The sequence below is a fragment of the Cherax quadricarinatus genome, chromosome 62 (genome assembly GCF_038502225.1).
Source record: "Cherax quadricarinatus isolate ZL_2023a chromosome 62, ASM3850222v1, whole genome shotgun sequence".
NCBI lineage: Eukaryota > Metazoa > Arthropoda > Malacostraca > Decapoda > Parastacidae > Cherax > Cherax quadricarinatus.
This window is the reverse complement of record NC_091353.1, coordinates 22,634,473-22,654,805: the sequence shown is the minus strand read 5'-3', so window position 1 is coordinate 22,654,805 and position 20,333 is coordinate 22,634,473. Positions and strand designations below refer to the sequence as shown.

General features: G+C 40.6%; 1 protein-coding gene across 1 annotated transcript in view; it reads left to right on the top strand.

Annotated features, from left to right (window-relative positions):
* Ctf4 (Chromosome transmission fidelity 4) overlaps positions 1–20,333 on the top strand; it is a 242,784-nt gene that overhangs the window by 160,716 nt on the left and 61,735 nt on the right. The window contains 1 exon segment of the mRNA XM_070098498.1: positions 12,701–12,816. Coding sequence (XP_069954599.1) covers positions 12,701–12,816 — 116 coding nt within the window.

Below are 20,333 nucleotides of genomic sequence, written 5' to 3'. Positions count from 1 at the left end.
AGGTAGGTTCTTCCGAACCTCCAATCATTCTCACTCAAGGTAGGTTCGTCTGAAACCCCAATTATTCTCTCTCAAGGTAGGTCTTCTGAACCTCCAATCGTTCTCACTCAAGGTAGGTTCTTCTGAACCTCCAATCATTCTCATTCAAGGTAGGTTCCTCTGAAACCCCAATCATTCTCACTCAAGGTAGGTTCGTCTGAAACCCCAATTATTCTCACTCAAGGTAGGTTCTTCTGAACCTCCAATCATTCTCATTCAAGGTAGGTTCATCTGAACCCCCAATCATTCTCACTCAAGGTAGGTTCTTCTGAACCTCCAATCGTTCTCACTCAAGGTAGGTTCTTCTGAACCTCCAATCGTTCTCACTCAAGGTAGGTTCTTCTGAACCTCCAATCATTCTTACTCAAGGCAGGTTCTTCCGAGCCCCCAATTATTCTCACTCATAGCGACATAGGAATGGAGGAACACTGCGGTTGGCCTACTGGCCCATGCAAGGCGGGTCTTTCTCAACCCCATTGCCTTATTACAGTGGACCCCGGTTTTCGTAATTAATCCGTTCCAGAGAGAGTGACTAAACCCGAATCTGACTAATTCCGAATTAATTTTCCCCATAAGAAATAATGGAAATCCAATTAATCTGTTCCCGATACCCAAAAGTATTAAAAAATAATGCTTTTACATGAAATATACATTTCCCTACACAGAAAACAATGAGACATGCAGAATAAACAATACTACAATGACACCTTTATTGAAGACTTACTGATGAGTGATGAGATGGGAGGAGGGGAGAGGATGGAGGTGTACTATTGTTTGGAAGGGGAATCCCCTTCCATAAAGACTTCAGGTACCAAGTTATTTTCCGGGGTTACTTCCCTTCTTTGTTTTTTAATGTCACTAGGACCAGCTTGAGAGTCTCTGGACCCCTGTCACCCAAAAAAGTGTTCTAGAGAGGTCTGGAACATTGTACAAATGTCCTTAATCTTTGAAGAAGGCACCTTCCTCCTTCTCTCTTCCTCCTCCTCTGAAGCAATTTCCTAAGCTGTGGTCTGTTGTTGTTGCAGATGAAGGTCTTGCAGCTCCGTAGTGGTTAGCTCTTCATCGTGGTCCTCCACCAACTCTTCCACATCTTCCAAACTCTCATCCAACCCCATGGAATTCCCCAATGCCAAAACAGATTCCACAACTGGCATAGGCTCCTCAGGGTCAGCCCCTAACCCTTTAAAATCCCTCTCTTGTACATATTGTTGCCACAGTTTTCTCCAAGCAGAGTTCAAAGTCCTGGTAGTCATTCCCTCCCAAGCCTTACCTATAAGGTTTATGCAACTGAGGATACTGAAGTGATCTTTCCAGAACTCTCTTAGGGTCAGTTTAGTGTCTGAGGTCACTTCAAAGCACTTTTGAAACACTGCTTTGGAGTACAGTTTTTTTGAAATTTGAGAGGGCCTGCTGGTCCATGGGCTGGAGGAGAGTAGTAGTAGTATTAGGGGGCAAGAACTTCACTTTCATGAAATGAAACTCCTGCATCATTTGCTCTTCCAAGTCTGGAGGATGAGCAGGAGCATTGTCCATTACCAGGAGGACTTGAGTTTCAATTTATTTTCCAGGTGTTTTTTCACACTGGGGCCAAACAGGTCATGGAACCAATCAAGGAAAATGTCCCTTGTTACCCATGACTTAGTGTTTGCCTTCCACATCACACACAATTTACAGTGGAACCTCAAAAATCGAACTTAATCCGTTCCAGGAGCTAGTTCTGAATTCGAAAAGTCTGAAATTCGAAGCAATATTTCCCATAAGAAATAATGGAAATACAATTAATCCGTTCCAGAAACCCAAAAATATTCACACAAAAAAATACATTTTATAGAGATTAATTACAGTTTTACATACAACAAATACTATAGTTTTTAATTATGTATAGTAATACATATAAAATAACATTTTTACTTACCTTTATTGAAGATTGGTGATGGCATCTGGAAGATAAGGAGGAGGAGAGAGGGAGTTGGGGTTAGTGTTTGTAATGAGAATCCCCCTCTATGAGGACTTCAGGTAAAGCCCTCTCTGGGGTCACTTCCCTTCTCTGTCTTTTAATGCCACTAGGACCAGCTTGAGAGTCACTGGACCCCTGTCTCACAAAAAAACTGTCCACAGTCCTCTGTTTCTGGCACCTCTTTAACATTTCCCTAAAATGGGACATGGTTGTCACTGAACTTGTTGCAAGGATGGCTTGTTTCAGCTTGCTCAGGGTGGTACTTCTGCACAAACATTTGGACATCATTCCATTTGGCACAAATCTCCTTAATCTTTGAAGAAGGCACCTTATCCACTCCCTATATTAACACCTTTCGCAACATCAGCTTCCTTGAGTTGTTCTTTCTTTGACAGGATAGAACCGATGGTCGACTTGTTTTTCCCATACATCCTGGCAAGCTCAACAAGTCTCACACCATTCTCATACTTCTGTATTATTTCCTTCTTCACATCTATGGTGTTCTCACTTTCTTTACCACAAGGGTACCACTAGCAAGTTTCTTTGGGCCCATGGCAGCTTATTTCATAGTCCCACAAGCACTAAACACAACAAAATAATCGTAAAATGCGTGATTGAGAGCGCAGGTTAGTGTTCACTCAAGCATAAACTAAGCTAGACTGCTCACGAGGCCTGCGCGGGGATGCGGATAGAGCGGGCGGCAGACAAGTCCCGAACCTGGTGGTCCGAAAATAGGGGAGCATTCGATAATAGGGACACAGTTTGTCCGAAAAAGTGGTCCTATTTTCGAAACGTTCGATATGTGATACATTCGATTTTTGAGGTTCCACTGTACTTTTGATGACACTGTTTTTCTTGAACACGATGGGATTTTCAGAGTGATACACCAGTAAAGGCTTCACTTTGCAATCCCTACTAGCATTACTACAAAACATGAGAGTTAGCCTGTCTTTCATAGGCTTGTGAGTGCCTTTTCCTCCTGAGTAATGTAGGTTCAAAAGAGGCATGTTTCGTCACAATTAAACACTTGTTGGGGTTTGAATTTTTCAGCCTCTATGTACCCCTTGAAGTCCTGAACATATTTTTTCAGCTGCTTTTCTGTCAGAACTTGCAGCCTCACCATGCCTTATCACATTGTGTATGCCACTACGATTCTTAAATCTCTCAAACTAGCCTTTGCTGGCCTTAATTTACCAATATCAGCACTAGTTCCTGGCATTTTCTTTACGAGATAATCATGCAACTGCTTTGCCTTTTTACATATTATTGACTGCATAACATTATCTCCTGATAATTGTTTCTTGTTGATCCACACCAACAACAAAGTCTCCACATCTTCCAGTCGTTCCGGATGAATGACTTATTCCGAGTTCAGTGATGATCAATGAGCCAATATTGTGACGAAAAAAACGTTACTTACTCCGAATATTACTTATTCCGATGACAATGTAATCCGGGGTCCACTGTACTTATGCAGTAGAAGAAATACCTTGACATAATATTCAGAACCAACCTAATTCCATGAATAATGCATCCTAGAATCTAGGGTGTCTTGATGCTGGTGAAGGCTCTGGATCTTTGGAAATGGAGCTACCATACCTTTCCTTGAATCAAGTCCAATTGCCTCCCATTATATCAGTAAAAATGGACTTATTGAGTGTGGTGAAGGAGGGAAGCTGCACCAGCAGCAGTGCTTCAGTCAAGGCAAGATGGTGCTCGTCAATCAATGGTTCAGAGAACCGACAAGTTGATAAATTAGACGCTTGTGCAACAAGTATTTTGCCACACAGTGGCTTCATCTGTCCAATACAAAGAAGAATGGGGAAGATCAGGAGGAGATTAAAGTTAATCAGTCCCTCAGCCTTGAGTTGATGTGATAAGTCCATCACTCTTGATAAGACTAATGGACTGATTACCTCAGTCTCCTTCTGATCTTCACTATTCATCTTTGTATTGGATTGATGAAGCCACTGTGTGGCAAAACGTTTCCACAATAAAGATAACCATGTGTTGCACGTGTGTTTAATTTATCAAGACGGTGCTGATCTAGTGGTACATTAAAGATAGTAAATGGAAGGATGGATGGGGACACAAATCAGTCCATAAATTGACAGGTCCAACACTTCACCAATTAGAACCTAGTAGTCGAGAAGGCAGATCACCGGACTGTCAGTTTACCATGGTTTGTGCCCCTTGTCCATCCCTCTATTTATTCATGGACAATTGTTTATTACAACTTAAACCGAGTTCTTTCTTTCTTTCAATACACCGGCCATATCCTACCAAGGCGGGGTGGCCCAAAAGGAAAAACAAAAGCTTCTCCTTTTACATTTAGTAATATATACAGTAGAAGGGGTTACTAGACCCTTGCTCCTGGCATTTTAGTCACTTCTTACAACACGCATGGCTTACGGAGGAAGAATTCTGTTCCACTTCCCATGGAGGTAAGAGGAAATAAACAAGAACTAGAAAGAAAATAGAAGAAAACCCAGAGGGGTGTGTATATATATGCTTGTACATGTATGTGTAGTGTGACCTAAGTTGTAAGTAGAAGTAGCAAGACGTACCTGAAACTGAGTTCATAGTGAGTAAACAGATAATGTCAACACTGATTAGGTCTTTGACATGCAAGACTAACAACTTCAGGAAATTAAAACGAACACAATATACACAACACAGGATGACCACTAAATAGAAGGAAAGTAACATGTGATGGTCCTAGGTATAATAATTATTACAATATGTCAGCTGACCTGAGACAATATAGCATTGCTAATGTTGCTACTAGTCAACATCTCTTGTGTTCTCTGAAGTATTGTTTGGTGATGTTTGGTGTTGATGGCAATGTTCAGCACAAGAGATATCTCAGAACTGGAATAGAAGAGGGAACCAGATCAGTGTCTCCACCAGGTGCCAGATTAACTTGGCTTGATGGATATGTGAGTCATTGGGTTGCCAACTGTAATAGCCTGGTCGACTGGGAAAGTACCAGACTAGCTTGGTCGATGACTAGGTTGCAGGAGCAGGAAATTTTGAAACTGGCCTCTGGTATTTCACAGGCCATCTTGTACCGACGTAGGGTGACAAAAAAAAATAAAAGTAATTGTTTATTCCTAGGTAGTAGGTTGGTAGACAGCAACCACCCAGGGAAGTACTACCATCCTGCCAAGTGAGTGTAAAACGGAAGCCTGTAATTGTTTTACATGATGGTAGGATTGCTGGTGTCTTTTTTCTGTCTCATAAACATCAAGATTTCAGGTACGTCTTGCTACTTCTACTTACACTTAGGTCACACTTCACCTACATGTACAAGCACATATACACACACCCCTCTGGGTTTTCTTCTATTTTCTTTCTAGTTCTTGTTCTTGTTTATTTCCTCTTACCTCCATGGGGAAGTGGAACAGAGTTCTTCCTCCGTAAGCCATGCATGTTGTAAGAGGCGACTAAAATGCCGGGAGCAAGGGGCTAGTAACCTCTTCTCCTGTGTATATTACTAAATGTAAAAGGAGAAACTTTCATTTTTTCTTTTGGGCCACCCTGCCTCGGTGGGATACGGCCTGTGTTTTGAAAGAAAGATACACTCCTCTGGGTTTTCTTCGATTTTCTTGCTAGTTCTTGTTTATTTCCTCTTATCTCCATGGGGAAGAGGAACAGAATTCTTCTTCCATAAGCTATGCGTGTCATAAGAAGTTATTAACATGCCAGGAGAAAGGGGCTAGTAACCCCTTCTCCTGTATATATTACTAAATTTAATAGGAGACACTTTCGTTTTTCCTTTTGGTCTACCCCGCCGCTGTGGGATACGGCTGGTGCGTTGAAAGAAGAATTGTTTATTCAATTGCTATCTTGTGAGAAGTATGTTAGTATCCATCACAGTTCAAATGACCCTAACAACTTCAGTATCATCACTCCTCATGTAGAGGGCAGGAACTGCTTCTCACCTCCCAAACTTTAGTTTAGTTAACCTTTTGATTTTATTCTCTTCATGTTATTTTTCTCTCACTGCAACAGCATGCTAGTCATGAAAGCCACTTGTCCCTGCTCACTCTGATCTAACACATGCACACAAGCCTTAAACCTCCTTTACCCCCTCCCTCTCACCCTTCCTAGAATGACCTTATACTTACCAAAATCTCAGACATTCAGTAGGAAAGAGTAATGACATGATTGCAAACAAACCACATCACGGATGGGGATGGAACTCATAATGAGCGACTCACTCGCCACAAGTTCAGTCCCTGCCCATGGTGTGGTTCGTTCAATAGGAAATTCTTTTCCCAAACAAACCTGTGGATAAGGCTGCCTGAGCTGTGGTGGTTTTATAGCTCAAAATTCATCTGGTAATAACCTGTCAAAATAATTCCCATACCACCTATCTCATCACTATTAAAAAAAGTTGTTTAAAGGTGCAGAGTTTATTTGTGTTTTTTAGATTTGTTTCCATGTACAATAATGTGTATTCACTACTCAAGAGGTACAGTAACCTGTGGAAATGTGTACTATTTTTTATTAACAAACCAGCTATATCCCACCAAAACAGTGTGACACAAAAAGAAAATCAAAAGTCTTTCTTTTTAAATTTTGTAATTTATACGGGAGACGGCATTACTAGCCCCTTACTCCTGGCATATTAATTGCCTCTTACGACACACATGGCTTATGGAGGAAGAATCCTGTTCCACTTCCCCATGGAGAAGATGTGTGCTATGTAAACATTAAAATAAAAGAGCAATGTAGTATAGGAGCCTACGCACTGTAATGTTAATATAGAAGGAGCCTGGATTATGCTAGGTGGGGTACTTTAAAAGACATTTTCTGTAAAGCAGACCTTTAACCCTTTCAGGGTTGGTACCATACTAGTACGGCTTGCATGCCAGGGTTGGTGCTGTACTAGTTCGCATAAATTCTAGCGGCTTAAAATTAAGCGGGAAACAGCTGGTAGGCCTAGATGTGAGAATGGGTGTGTGTGGTAGAAAAAAATTCTGGGACCCAGTGATGCATTGTGGGAACGTCATTTTAGTAGACCTTGTTCACTATGCCTCACGGTAAGAAGCTCCTCACTCCTCGGCGAATTGGGACACTTTTGTTCCCCAGTGACAGTTCTAATACAGATGGAAGTGCCAGTGAAGATGAGTTTCAAGGTTTTAGTGAGGTTGTGACCGAAACTAATGACCCTAATACCGGTAATAGTAAGGAAAACTCAGACGACCCTCAGCCTTCCTCCTTTGCTGCTGGGCCGTCTTGTTCACGATCAGTTGTACCAGAATCAAAGAGGAATCTCCTATTTTCCCAAATCCCAGACAGATGTGAGCATTGGTGATGATAGTGACAGTGAATATGAACTACAAGCTCTTGAAAACAGTTCCAGTAGTGATAGTGAAGTGGAATATTCTCCAGTGAAGCGTCAGTATATATGACGATATATGCGCTCTGGTAGTGTGCCATATGCTATTCCATATGCTATATGGCTGTACAACAGGAACAGATGGTGAAAATGAAGATGATAGTGTTGCAATTGTGATGGAAAATGTGCATGGTGGTGGTAGTGGTGGTGCTGGCCGTGAGGCACCAGCAGTTGACCATGCTGCCACCCACACTGCCACCCCGGCCGCTGCCTCAGCTGATCTACAACAAAGGCCACCATCCCCTACCCACCCACCACACCAGCCTCCACAACCACCTGTCAATATCCAGTACCCACCAGCAGACCGCACCTGGGATTGGCAGGAAGCTGTAAATTTTGTTCCCAATCCCCATCACTTTGATGAAAGTGAAAGTGGAATACGGCCATCTTGTACACTTATGCCAGTGAACTGGAATGTTTCGAGTTATTCTTTGACGAACCCCTGATGGAAATTGTCATGGAAATCAACAGATACTATGAGTACACCATTGCAAACACAATACTTTCACCAAAATCATGCCTACACCAGTGGAAGGAGACAACTGTGACTGAGATGTATCTTTTCTTTGCCACAATAATGCTTATGCCACATGTGTATAAGCACTGTGTGAAATCATACTGGTCAACAGATTGCCCGATTGCAACTCCAGGTTTCAGTGATATAATGGGAGTGAATCGATTTGTTACTATTACATATGCTTCACTTCTCAGACAAAACCAGGCCTGACAGAAATGACAGGTTATATAAGATTAGGAATGTGTTCATGTATCTGAAACAGAAATTCAATATGTATTTTTATCCCTTCAGGAAGCTTGTTATTGATGAGTCTTTGGTTCTGTTCAGAGGAAGACTCTTTCAAGCAGTACATACCAAGCAAGAGGAAATGCTTTGGTATAAAATTGTTTGTGCTTTGTTATTGTTACAGTGGTCTTGTATTGGATATAATTGTGTACACTGGAAGTAATACATTGCGAGATACCAGGAAGTTTCTGGGTATCTCCGGTGATGTGGTTAGAACAATGATGGATCCATATCTTGGTAAGGGACATAATTTATATACTGACATCTGGTACACAAGCCCCTTACTCAGTGATTTTTTGTGAGTGAACATGACAGATGTGTGTGGCACAGTGCGTGCAAATCATAAACATATACCCAGGTTCGACGCTGGCACTTGTAGAGGTGAGGTGCAGGCCTTTGCTGCCAATGACATCATGGCATTTCGGTGGCATGACAAACGAGATGTCACACTGTTGTCATCAGTTCACCCTAATGAAATGGCAGACACTGGCAGGCAGCATAGAGAAAAAAATGAATCCATTGTAAAACCTGCAGCTGTGATTGACTACACCCTCAATATGCATTCAGTGGACAAATGTGACATACAGGTTGGGTTTGCTGGTTGTGTTCGCTGATTGTGTTCGCAAGAGTTATAAGTGGTACATAAAACTCTTTTTCCACATTGTGGACATTTCCATGCTCAATGCTTATAATATATATAAGATGAAGACCAGAAACAAACCACCATGTGGCGAATTTTGTTTGTCTGTCATCAGACAAATAATAATCAAGTACCAAGGAACAGCACCTGCAATAGAAAACTGCCCACGTAATTATCAACAACTACCTTCTCATCTGAAGCATGGTGATCACTTCCTAACAAAACTGCCTGCTACTGCTTTCAAGAAAAAGGCTTAGAAGAGGTGTTATGTCTGTGCACATACAAAGAATCGTCCACAACAACACAGGGACACTTGTTTTATGTGTGAAGAGTGTGAAACACCACTGTGCATGACACCATGTTTCAAAGACTTCCACAGGCTGCAGGACTTCTAAAAACATTCCCTGTGACTGTATGTGTATATAAAATATAGAAAAATAGTAATAAACAACATTTTGTATTATTTGTTTGTGTAAATATGTTTTATAAAGAAAATAGTGACAACAGTGTTTATGCAGTTATTGTGTAGTATAGAAAAAGAAATAACTTACAAAATAGTGCTCATACTGGTCTCACAGGCCATAAAAGTTACTTGGAAAAAAATAAAATAAAAAATAAAAAAGATACCTAAAAAAAATAAAGTAATACCGGGTGACCGGCATTCGGCAGTGTTACCGTATGCCGGTCATTTTCTGTCAACTTCACGCCTCCATATCTTGGTAAGTAATGATGGTAAAAAAATTTTGTTTAGCCTATAAAATTCAGAAAAGAAAACACTATCTTTTCATAAGTTTTTTTTTTTTTCTGAATTTTTACCGAGCCTGAGAACAGATTTGGGAGAGGGCCTGCCAACCCTGAAAGGGTTAATATAGACAGCATTGTGTACCAGACAGAGCTTCAACAGGCAACTCATGACTGTAATAATGATTTATTCTGAACGAAATGTCTTCCTGTCATGCAGGTACACTCGTGGACCTGTCATGCAGGTAAACTCGTGGACCTGTCATGCAGGTACACTCATGGACCTGTCATGCAGGTGCACTCGTCCACCTGTCATACAGGTACTCTCATGGACCTGTCATACAGGTACACTTGTGGACCTGTCATACAGGTACACATGTGGACCTGTCATACAGGTACTCTCATGGACCTGTCATACAGGTACTCTCGTGGACCTGTCATACAGGTACACATGTGGACCTGTCATACAGGTACACATGTGGACCTGTCATGCAGGCACACTCGTGGACCTGTCATGCAGGCACACTCGTGGACCTGTCATACAGGTACACATGTGGACCTGTCATGCAGGCACACTCGTGGACCTGTCATACAGGTACACTCGTAGACCTGTCGTCTTGCTTGTGAAGTCAACAAATAAAATAGACACCGTAATGATAATTTAGACGTCAGGAAGACTACTGATCGTTAATGGATATTTTATGTTTAGAAAAACACTGCTTCTGTAAGTTACTGTACTTGGAAACTATTGTAGATTTTCCCTGGATGGATGACAGTATCTTTTGATGACACTATTGTGGACTCTTCCATTGATGACACAGTATTGTGAGACTATTGTGGATCTTCCATTGATGACACAGTATTGTGAGACTATTGTGGATCTTCCATTGATGACACAGTATTGTGAGACTATTGTGGATCTTCCATTGATGACACAGTATTGTGAGACTATTGTGGATCTTCCATTGATGACACAGATCTATTGTGAGACTATTGTGGATCTTCCATTGATGACACAGTATTGTGAGACTATTGTGGATCTTCCATTGATGACACAGTATTGAGACTATTGTGGATCTTCCATTGATGACACAGTATTGTGAGACTATTGTGGTATTGTCTAACATTGATGACACAGTATTGTGGGACTATTGTGGATCTTCCATTGATGACACAGTATTGTGGGACTATTGTGGATCTTCCATTGATGACACAGTATTGTGAGACTATTGTGGATCTTCCATTGATGACACAGTATTGTGAGACTATTGTGGATCTTCCATTGATGACACAGTATTGTGAGACTATTGTGGATCTTCCATTGATGACACAGTATTGAGACTATTGTGGATCTTCCATTGATGACACAGTATTGTGAGACTATTGTGGATCTAACATTGATGACACAGTATTGTGGGACTATTGTGGATCTTCCATTGATGACACAGTATTGTGGGACTATTGTGGATCTTCCATTGATGACACAGTATTGTGAGACTATTGTGGATCTTCCATTGATGACACAGTATTGTGGGACTATTGTGGATCTTCCATTGATGACACAGTATAGTGAGACTATTGTGGATCTTCCATTGATGACACAGTGTAGTGAGACTTGTGGATCTTCCATTGATGACACAGTATAGTGAGACTATTGTGGATCTTCCATTGATGACACAGTATATTGAGACTTGTGGGTCTTCCATTGATGACACAGTATAGTGAGTCTATTGTGGATCTTCCATTGATGACACAGTATAGTGAGACTTGTGGATCTTCCATTGATGACACAGTATAGTGAGACTATTGTGGATCTTCCATTGATAACAGTATAGTGAGACTACTGTGAATCTTCCATTGATGACACAGTATAGTGAGTATTGTGGATCTTCCATTGATGACACAGTATAGTGAGACTATTGTGGATCTTCCATTGATGACACAATATAGTGAGACTTGTGAATCTTTCATTGATGACACAGTATAGCGAGACTTGTGGGTCTTCCATTGATGACACAGTATAGTGAGACTTGTGGACCTTCCATTGATGACACAGTATAGTGAGACTATTGTAAATATTCCATTGATGACACAGTATAGTGAGACTATTGTGGATTATCCATTGATGACACAATATAGTGAGACTATTGTGGATTTTCCATTGATAACACAGTATAGCGAGACTATTGTGGATTTTCCATTGATAACACAGTATAGCGAGACTATTGTGGATCTTCCATTGATGACACAGTATAGTGAGACTATTGTGGATCTTCCATTGATAACACAGTATAGTGAGACTTGTGGATTTTCCATTGATAACACAGTATAGTGAAGCTATTGTGGATCTTCCATTGATGACACAGTATAGTGAGACTTGTAAATCTTCCATTGATGAGACTATTGTGGATTTTCCATTGATGACAGTGTAGTGAGATTATTGTGGATCTTCCATTGATAACACAGTATAGTGAGACTTGTGGATTTTCCATTGATAACACAGTATAGTGAAGCTATTGTGGATCTTTCATTGATGACACAGTGTAGTGAGACTTGTAAATCTTCCATTGATGACACAGTATAGCGAAAGACCATTGTGGATCTTCCATTGATGACACAGTATAGTGAAAGACTATTGTAGATCTTCCATTAATGACACAGTATAGTGAAAGACTATTGTGAATCTTCTATTGATGACACAGTACAGTGAAAGACTATTGTGGATCTTCTATTGATGACATAGTATAGTGAAAGACTATTGTGGATCTTCTATTGATGACATAGTATAGTGAAAGACTATTTTGTATCTTCTATTGATGACACAGTACAGTGAAAGACTATTGTGGATCTTCTATTGATGACATAGTATAGTGAAAGACTATTGTGGATCTTCTATTGATGACACAGTACAGTGAAAGACTCTTGTGGATCTTCTATTGATGACATAGTATAGTGAAAGACTATTGTGGATCTTCTATTGATGACACAGTTCAATAAAGACTACTGTGAAATTCTGTTCCATTAACGACACAGTACATAGTTAAATACATTAGAGAAAGTCATAGATGGAGAAATGAAGAGTGTTGATTGATCCCTTTGTGCTCCTTGTTGCAGGTATGGTGGATATACACGGAGAATACGTGCAAGATCCCCCGAGGAAGAGGAAGACGAGATACAAGAACACTCTTCCAGTCACTGTCAGCAGGAGGAGGAGAATGGTGATGCACAAGGTCAGTTTAATTACCACTCATGAATGAAACTGTATGCATGTCGTAAGAGGCGACTAAAATACCAGGAGCAAGGGGCTAGTAACCCCTTCTATATATATTACTAAATATAAAAGGAGAAACTTTCGTTTTTCCTTTCGGGCCACCCCGCCTCAGTGGGATATGGCCGGTGCGTTGAAAGAAGAATGAAACTGTAACAGGAGCTGGTGCCTGATTGTCCAGGTGGGGTGGCTCTATGGGCATGTAGACTGCTAGCATAAATAGTCTGGTTGTTCAAGGAGGCTTGGCTGGGTTGCTAGGGTAGGAATCCCTTAGTTTTCAGTTTTCATGGTTGGTTAGTAGACAGCAACCATCCAGGGAGATACATACTATCATAGTCTCAGTTGAGTGTGAAATAGAAACTTGCTAAATTTTTTGCCCTTTGCAGGATTGTTAATTTTTTCTGTATGATAAACATGTAAAGTAACTTTTACAATCTACTTCTTACATTCATTATACACATTATTCTACTAAGTGTTTTTTAATAGTTCTTAACCCCTTAACTGTCCAAACATTGATCTGTTCTAACTGCTAGCTCTCCAAACTTAGATCAGCATTTTATTTTTCCTGCCTCCAAATTTAGCATGATAGGCCTAATAGGCCTAGGCAGTATTTAATGGGTCTTAACACTCATTGTGCACAGTATTGAAAAAAATCTGTGACCACTTAGTACTTTGTAGTTTTCATCGGTCCACCATACTGAACGTGTCCACCTGCCTGCGCTCACACAAAGCATCCCGCACATTATGAGTCAGTCTAGCTCTGCTTCTCGTCAAGTGAGCATTACCCTGCTCGTTCATCCAAAACATTTCGTAATAATCCATTGTTTTTTGTTCTTGTTTATTGAGTGTGTCTGATAAATAAGCCACCATAGGGCCAAAGAAAGTTCCGAGTGCCAGCCCTTTGATAAAGAAGGTGAGAAACGTGATAGAATTCAAGAAAGAACTCATAGAAAAGTACGGGGTTTGATGTGAGTGGTCTGGATGTGGAAGAATTAGTGGATGACCACAGGGAAGAGCTAACCACTGAAGAGCTGCAACACCTTCAACAGGAACAGCAACAGACCACAGCTGAGGAAATTGCTTCCGAGGAGGAGGAAGAGAGAGGGGAGAATGTGCCTTTTTCATTGATTAAGGACATGTGTGTAAAGTGGATTGAGTTGTGAAGTTTTGTGTAGAAATATCACCCTAACAAAGCTGTTGCAAGCCATGTCTGCAACATGTTCAATGACAATGCCTTGTCCCATTTTAGGCAAATTTTAAAGAGATGCCAGAAACAGACCTCTCTGGACAGATTTTTTGTGCAACAGGGTTCCAGTGCCAGTAAAAGACAAAGAAAGGAAGTAACCCCAGATAGGGACTTGATACTTGAAGTCCTAATGGAGGGAGATTCCCCTTCCAACCAATAACCTCTCTTCCTCCCTCTCCCCTCCCTCTCCCCTCCCTCGTGTCTTCCATGTGCCAACACGAGTCTTCAATAAAGGTAAAAGTGATATTAAATGTTCATGTATCCATTTCATTAGTCTTTTAAGTTTATTTCTCATTATTTTATCTATAAAATGTATTTTTTTGTTAATACTTTTGCATGTCTGGAACAGATTAATTGGATTTACATTATTTCTTATGGGAAATATTGCTTCAGTTTTCGTTGAATTTGGTTTGTGTCAGACTTTTTGGAATGAATCAATGACAAAAACTGAGGTTCCGCTGTACGTAAGTTTTCATGTACACGTACATAGCAGGTTGGTAGACAGCAACCACCCAGGGGGGTACTACCATCCTGCCAAATGAGTGTGAAACGAAAGCCTGTAATTGTTTTACGTGATGGAGGATTGCTGGTGTCCTTTTTTCTGTCTCATAAACATGCAAGATTTCAGGTACGTCTTGCTACTTCTACTTACACTTAGGTCACACTACACATACATGTACAGCACATATATACACACCCCTCTGGGTTTTCTTCTATTTTCTTTCTAGTTCTTATTCTTGTTTATTTCCTCTTATCTCCATGGGGAAGTGGAATAGAATTCTTCCTCCGTAAGCCATGCGTGTTGTAAGAGGCAACTAAAATGCCGGGAGCAAGGGGCTAGTAACCTCTTCTCCTGTATATATTACTAAATGTAAAAGGAGAAACTTTTGTTTTTCCTTTAGGGCCACCCCGCCTCGGTGGGATATGGCCGGTTTGTTGAAAGAAAGAAGTAGTACATAGCAGCATGTGTATATGTACATAGCAGCATGTGTATATGTACATAGCATGTGTATATGTGCATAGCAGCATGTGTATAGATTACCCAGGATAACCCAAGAAAGTCAGACACACTGACTTATTTCCATTGGGGTCCTTGTCATACCTAATTATTTTAAACAGTAAAAGGAGATATGCTAGGACTGAGGTAAATGAGTTATTTACATTTACATTAGAGAAAGGACAGATCACAGTAATAGGCAAATGTATTAGTTATACCAGAAATCATTCTCCTCCCTTTCTGTAGCTACATTCATTAGGTACCTTTTGGCTCTTTTTTTATGAACAGGTTCATGCTATGACTGACTTTGACCTGTGCTGTACAGTAAAGTGTATTTATTAGAAGCCTGACCACTGACTGTGAGTATTACAAAGTTGTGCTCCCTTCCCCTAGTACAGACATAAACAGACAAAGCTAGATATACAGATGTAACAGTCAGAACAAATAAAAAAAATATAGCAAGCAATGCACGATCAGCAATATTGAGTGACCACACTGTCAGCAATGCAGAGTGACACTCTTGTCTCACACTGTACTTCAAGGAGTTTTATATACAGTGGTACCTTGAGATACAAACAGCTCCCAACTCGAACAATTATGTAAATGTATTTTTGAAAGTGATTTTGTAAGTGTACTTTTGGAGGTCTGAAACAGATTAATCTAATTTACATTATTCCTTATGAGAACATACTCTTTCAGTATCGGCACTTGAACAACCTTCTGGAACAAATTAACCCCTTGACTGTCGAAACCCCAATTCCTGAGGTGTCTTCTGGTGTCGAAAATTTTTGAAAAAAAAAAAATCTTATTAAATGATAGAGAATCTTTTCCCAATGGTAATGACACCAAAAGAACGAAATTTGATGGAAAGCTTACGGAATTATGCTCTCGCGAAGTTAGTGACCTCGGCATTATTTACAAATTGGCGATTTCGCCCACTTTGAGTCCTATTTTTGGCTAATTCCATTGTTCCAATCGACCAAACTCATAGCTATTTCTTTAGAACTCCATTTGTTCTATCAATTGAGTACAAGAAACTGCCCATTTGCCGATTTCAACTACCAATATCGTGGTCAAAAATTTGCAATTTGGCCAATTTCACACAAATTAATTAAAAAATATGCCAATTTCAAAATAGGGTCCAGAATGAACAATGCAGACATTCCTGGCTCTAAAATAACATTTTCTTTGCTCATCAGTCACGTCTCCAGGCCCCTCTGATATTACTCTTGCTTTCTGTTTTGAATTTTTATTCAAACAAAAAATAGATTTACTGTTATGCAGACTACTGCAATATTGTAATAATTGTATAAATAATGTCAACCCATTCATGACTGCATATTAGAATGGCTAGTTCGACATTTATCAGAAAATGACATCATTTGTTTACTTCAGAACATTGGCAAAAATCAAACATTTTCCCTACTTTGAGCTCCATTTCAAGGTTCTTTTCATAGGAAAATCAATCAAAATCACCCCTATTTCTATAATGTGTTTTCCATTCTATCAAAAGAGACAAAGAAAACAAGAATAAAACCATAAATACTATACGAAAATACTCCACGAACTCAGCATTTTAATCCAAAAAAACGGTCGGAGTTTATTTCCTCTCATGCACTGCGTGCTGCAGGATTTTTTTTTATATGGTGCACACTGACCACACAGACCCGTTCTTTCACATGTGGGCCTACCAGCTTTCTGTTGCTTGATTTGAAGCTGCTAGAATTTTTGGGTATACAGTGGACCCCCGGTTAACGATATTTTTTCATTCCAGAAGTATGTTCAGGTGAGAGTACTGACCGAATTTGTTCCCATAAGGAATATTGTGAAGTAGATTAGTCCATTTCAGACCCCCAAACATACACGTACAAACGCACTTACATAAATACACTTACATAATTGGTCGCATTGGGAGGTGATCATTAAGCGGGGGTCCACTGTATACATATACGTCAAACACTGTGGCTCGTAAGACGTATATGTATATATACGACCGAAACAGTCAAAGAGTTACGCTCGTAACTCAAGGTACCACTGTACTTCTAAAAACATTGTTGGGCCATATAAATAATTTATATATATTGTATTTCTAGACAATAGTATGTGACCAAGACAAATGAACACGTTCACCTGTCACTGTGGTTGTGAGTGTTTGATTACTATTTCCATACCTAATATTATTGTCAGAAAAAATGGCTATAAAATTACAAGAACTACTATAAATTGTAATTATCAGAGTGCAGGCACTGTACTTCCCATCTCCAGGACTCAAGTCCGGCCTGCCGGTTTCCCTGAATCCCTTCATAAATGTTACTTTGCTCACACTCCAACAGCACGTCAAGTATTAAAAACCATTTGTCTCCATTCACTCCTATCAAAAACGCTCACGCATGCCTGCTGGAAGTCCAAGCCCCTCGCACGCAAAACCTCCTTTACCCCCTCCCTCCAACCCTTCCTAGGCCGACCCCTACCCCGCCTTCCTTCCACTACAGACTGATACACTCTTGAAGTCATTCTGTTTCGCTCCATTCTCTCTACATGTCCGAACCACCTCAACAACCCTTCCTCAGCCCTCTGGACAACAGTTTTGGTAATCCCGCACCTCCTCCTAACTTCCAAACTACGAATTCTCTGCATTATATTCACACCACACATTGCCCTCAGACACGACATCTCCACTGCCTCCAGCCTTCTCCTCGCTGCAACATTCATCACCCACGCTTCACACCCATATAAGAGCGTTGGTAAAACTATACTCTCATACATTCCCCTCTTTGCCTCCAAGGACAAAGTTCTTTGTCTCCACAGACTCCTAAGTGCACCACTCACTCTTTTTCCCTCATCAATTCTATGATTCACCTCATCTTTCATAGACCCATCCGCTGACACGTCCACTCCCAAATATCTGAATACGTTCACCTCCTCCATACTCTCTCCCTCCAATCTGATATTCAATCTTTCATCACCTAATCTTTTTGTTATCCTCATAACCTTACTCTTTCCTGTATTCACCTTTAATTTTCTTCTTTTGCACACCCTACCAAATTCATCCACCAATCTCTGCAACTTCTCTTCAGAATCTCCCAAGAGCACAGTGTCATCAGCAAAGAGCAGCTGTGACAACTCCCACTTTGTGTGTGATTCTTTATCTTTTAACTCCACGCCTCTTGCCAAGACCCTCGCATTTACTTCTCTTACAACCCCATCTATAAATATATTAAACAACCACGGTGACATCACACATCCTTGTCTAAGGCCTACTTTTACTGGGAAATAATTTCCCTCTTTCCTACATACTCTAACTTGAGCCTCACTATCCTCGTAAAAACTCTTCACTGCTTTCAGTAACCTACCTCCTACACCATACACTTGCAACATCTGCCACATTGCCCCCCTATCCACCCTGTCATACGCCTTTTCCAAATCCATAAATGCCACAAAGACCTCTTTAGCCTTATCTAAATACTGTTCACTTATATGTTTCACTGTAAACACCTGGTCCACACACCCCCTACCTTTCCTAAAGCCTCCTTGTTCATCTGCTATCCTATTCTCCGTCTTACTCTTAATTCTTTCAATTATAACTCTACCATACACTTTACCAGGTACACTCAACAGACTTATCCCCCTATAATTTTTGCACTCTCTTTTGTCCCCTTTGCCTTTATACAAAGGAACTATGCATGCTCTCTGCCAATCCCTAGGTACCTTACCCTCTTCCATACATTTATTAAATAATTGCACCAACCACTCCAAAACTATATCCCCACCTGCTTTTAACATTTCTATCTTTATCCCATCAATCCCGGCTGCCTTACCCCCTTTCATTTTACCTACTGCCTCACGAACTTCCCCCACACTCACAACTGGCTCTTCCTCACTCCTACAAGATGTTATTCCTCCTTGCCCTATACACGAAATCACAGCTTCCCTATCTTCATCAACATTTAACAATTCCTAATTGTAATTATCAAAACAAAAATAACATACAGTGGAACCTCAAAAATCAAACGTATCATGTATCGAACGTTTCGAAAATAGGACCATTTTTTTCGGTTGTGGAGGCTGGTGTGGTGAGTGGGTGGGGGATGGTGGCCTTTGTTGTAGATCAGCTGAGGCAGCGGCCAGGGTGGCAGTGTGGGTGGCAGCATGGTCAACTGCTGGTGCCTCACGGCCAGCACCACCACTACCACCACCATGCACATTTTCCATCACAACTGCAACACTATCATCTTCATTTTCACCATCTGTTCCTGTTGTACAGCCACAGGATGTACACCTTCCCCTTGGAATAGCATATGGCACACTACCAGAGCGCATATATCGTCATATATACTGACGCTTCACTGGAGAATATTCCACTTCACTATCACTACTGGAATTGTTTTCAAGAGCTTGTAGTTCATATTCACTATCATATTCAGCCTACCAGCTGTTTCCCGCTTAATTTGAAGCCGCTAGAATTTATGCGTACTAGTACAGCACCAACCCTGGCATGCAAGCCGTACTAGTACGGCAGCAACCCTGAAAGGGTTAAAGGTCTGCTTTACAAGAAATATCTTTTAAAGTACCCCACCTAGCATAATCCAGGCTCCTTCTATATTAACATTACAGTGCATATGCTCCTATACTGCATTGCTCTTTTATTTTAATGTTTACATAGTACACATCTTCTCCATGGAGAAGTGGAACAGGATTCTTCCTCCATAAGCCATGTGTGTCGTAAGAGGCAATTAATATGCCAGGAGTAAGGGGCTAGTAATGCCTTCTCCCCTATAAATTACAAAATTTAAAAAGAAAGACTTTTGATTTTCACAGGTTACTGTACCTCTTGAGTAGTGAATACACATTATTGTACATGGAAACAAATCTAAAATACACAAATAAACTCTGCACCTTTAAACAACTTTTTTTAATAGTGATGAGATAGGTGGTATGGGAATTATTTTGACAGGTTATTACCAGATGAATTTTGAGCTATAAAACCACCACAGCTCAGGCAGCCTGATCCACAGGGTTGTTTGGGAAAAGAATTTCCTATTGAACAAACCACACCATGGGCAGGGACTGAACTTGTGGCGAGTGAGTCGCTCATTATGAGTTCCATCCCCATCCGTGATGTGGTTTGTTTGCAATCATGTCATTACTCTTTCCTACTGAATGTCTGAGATTTTGGTAAGTATAAGGTCATGCTAGGAAGGGTGAGAGGGAAGGGGTAAAGGAGGTTTAAGGCTTG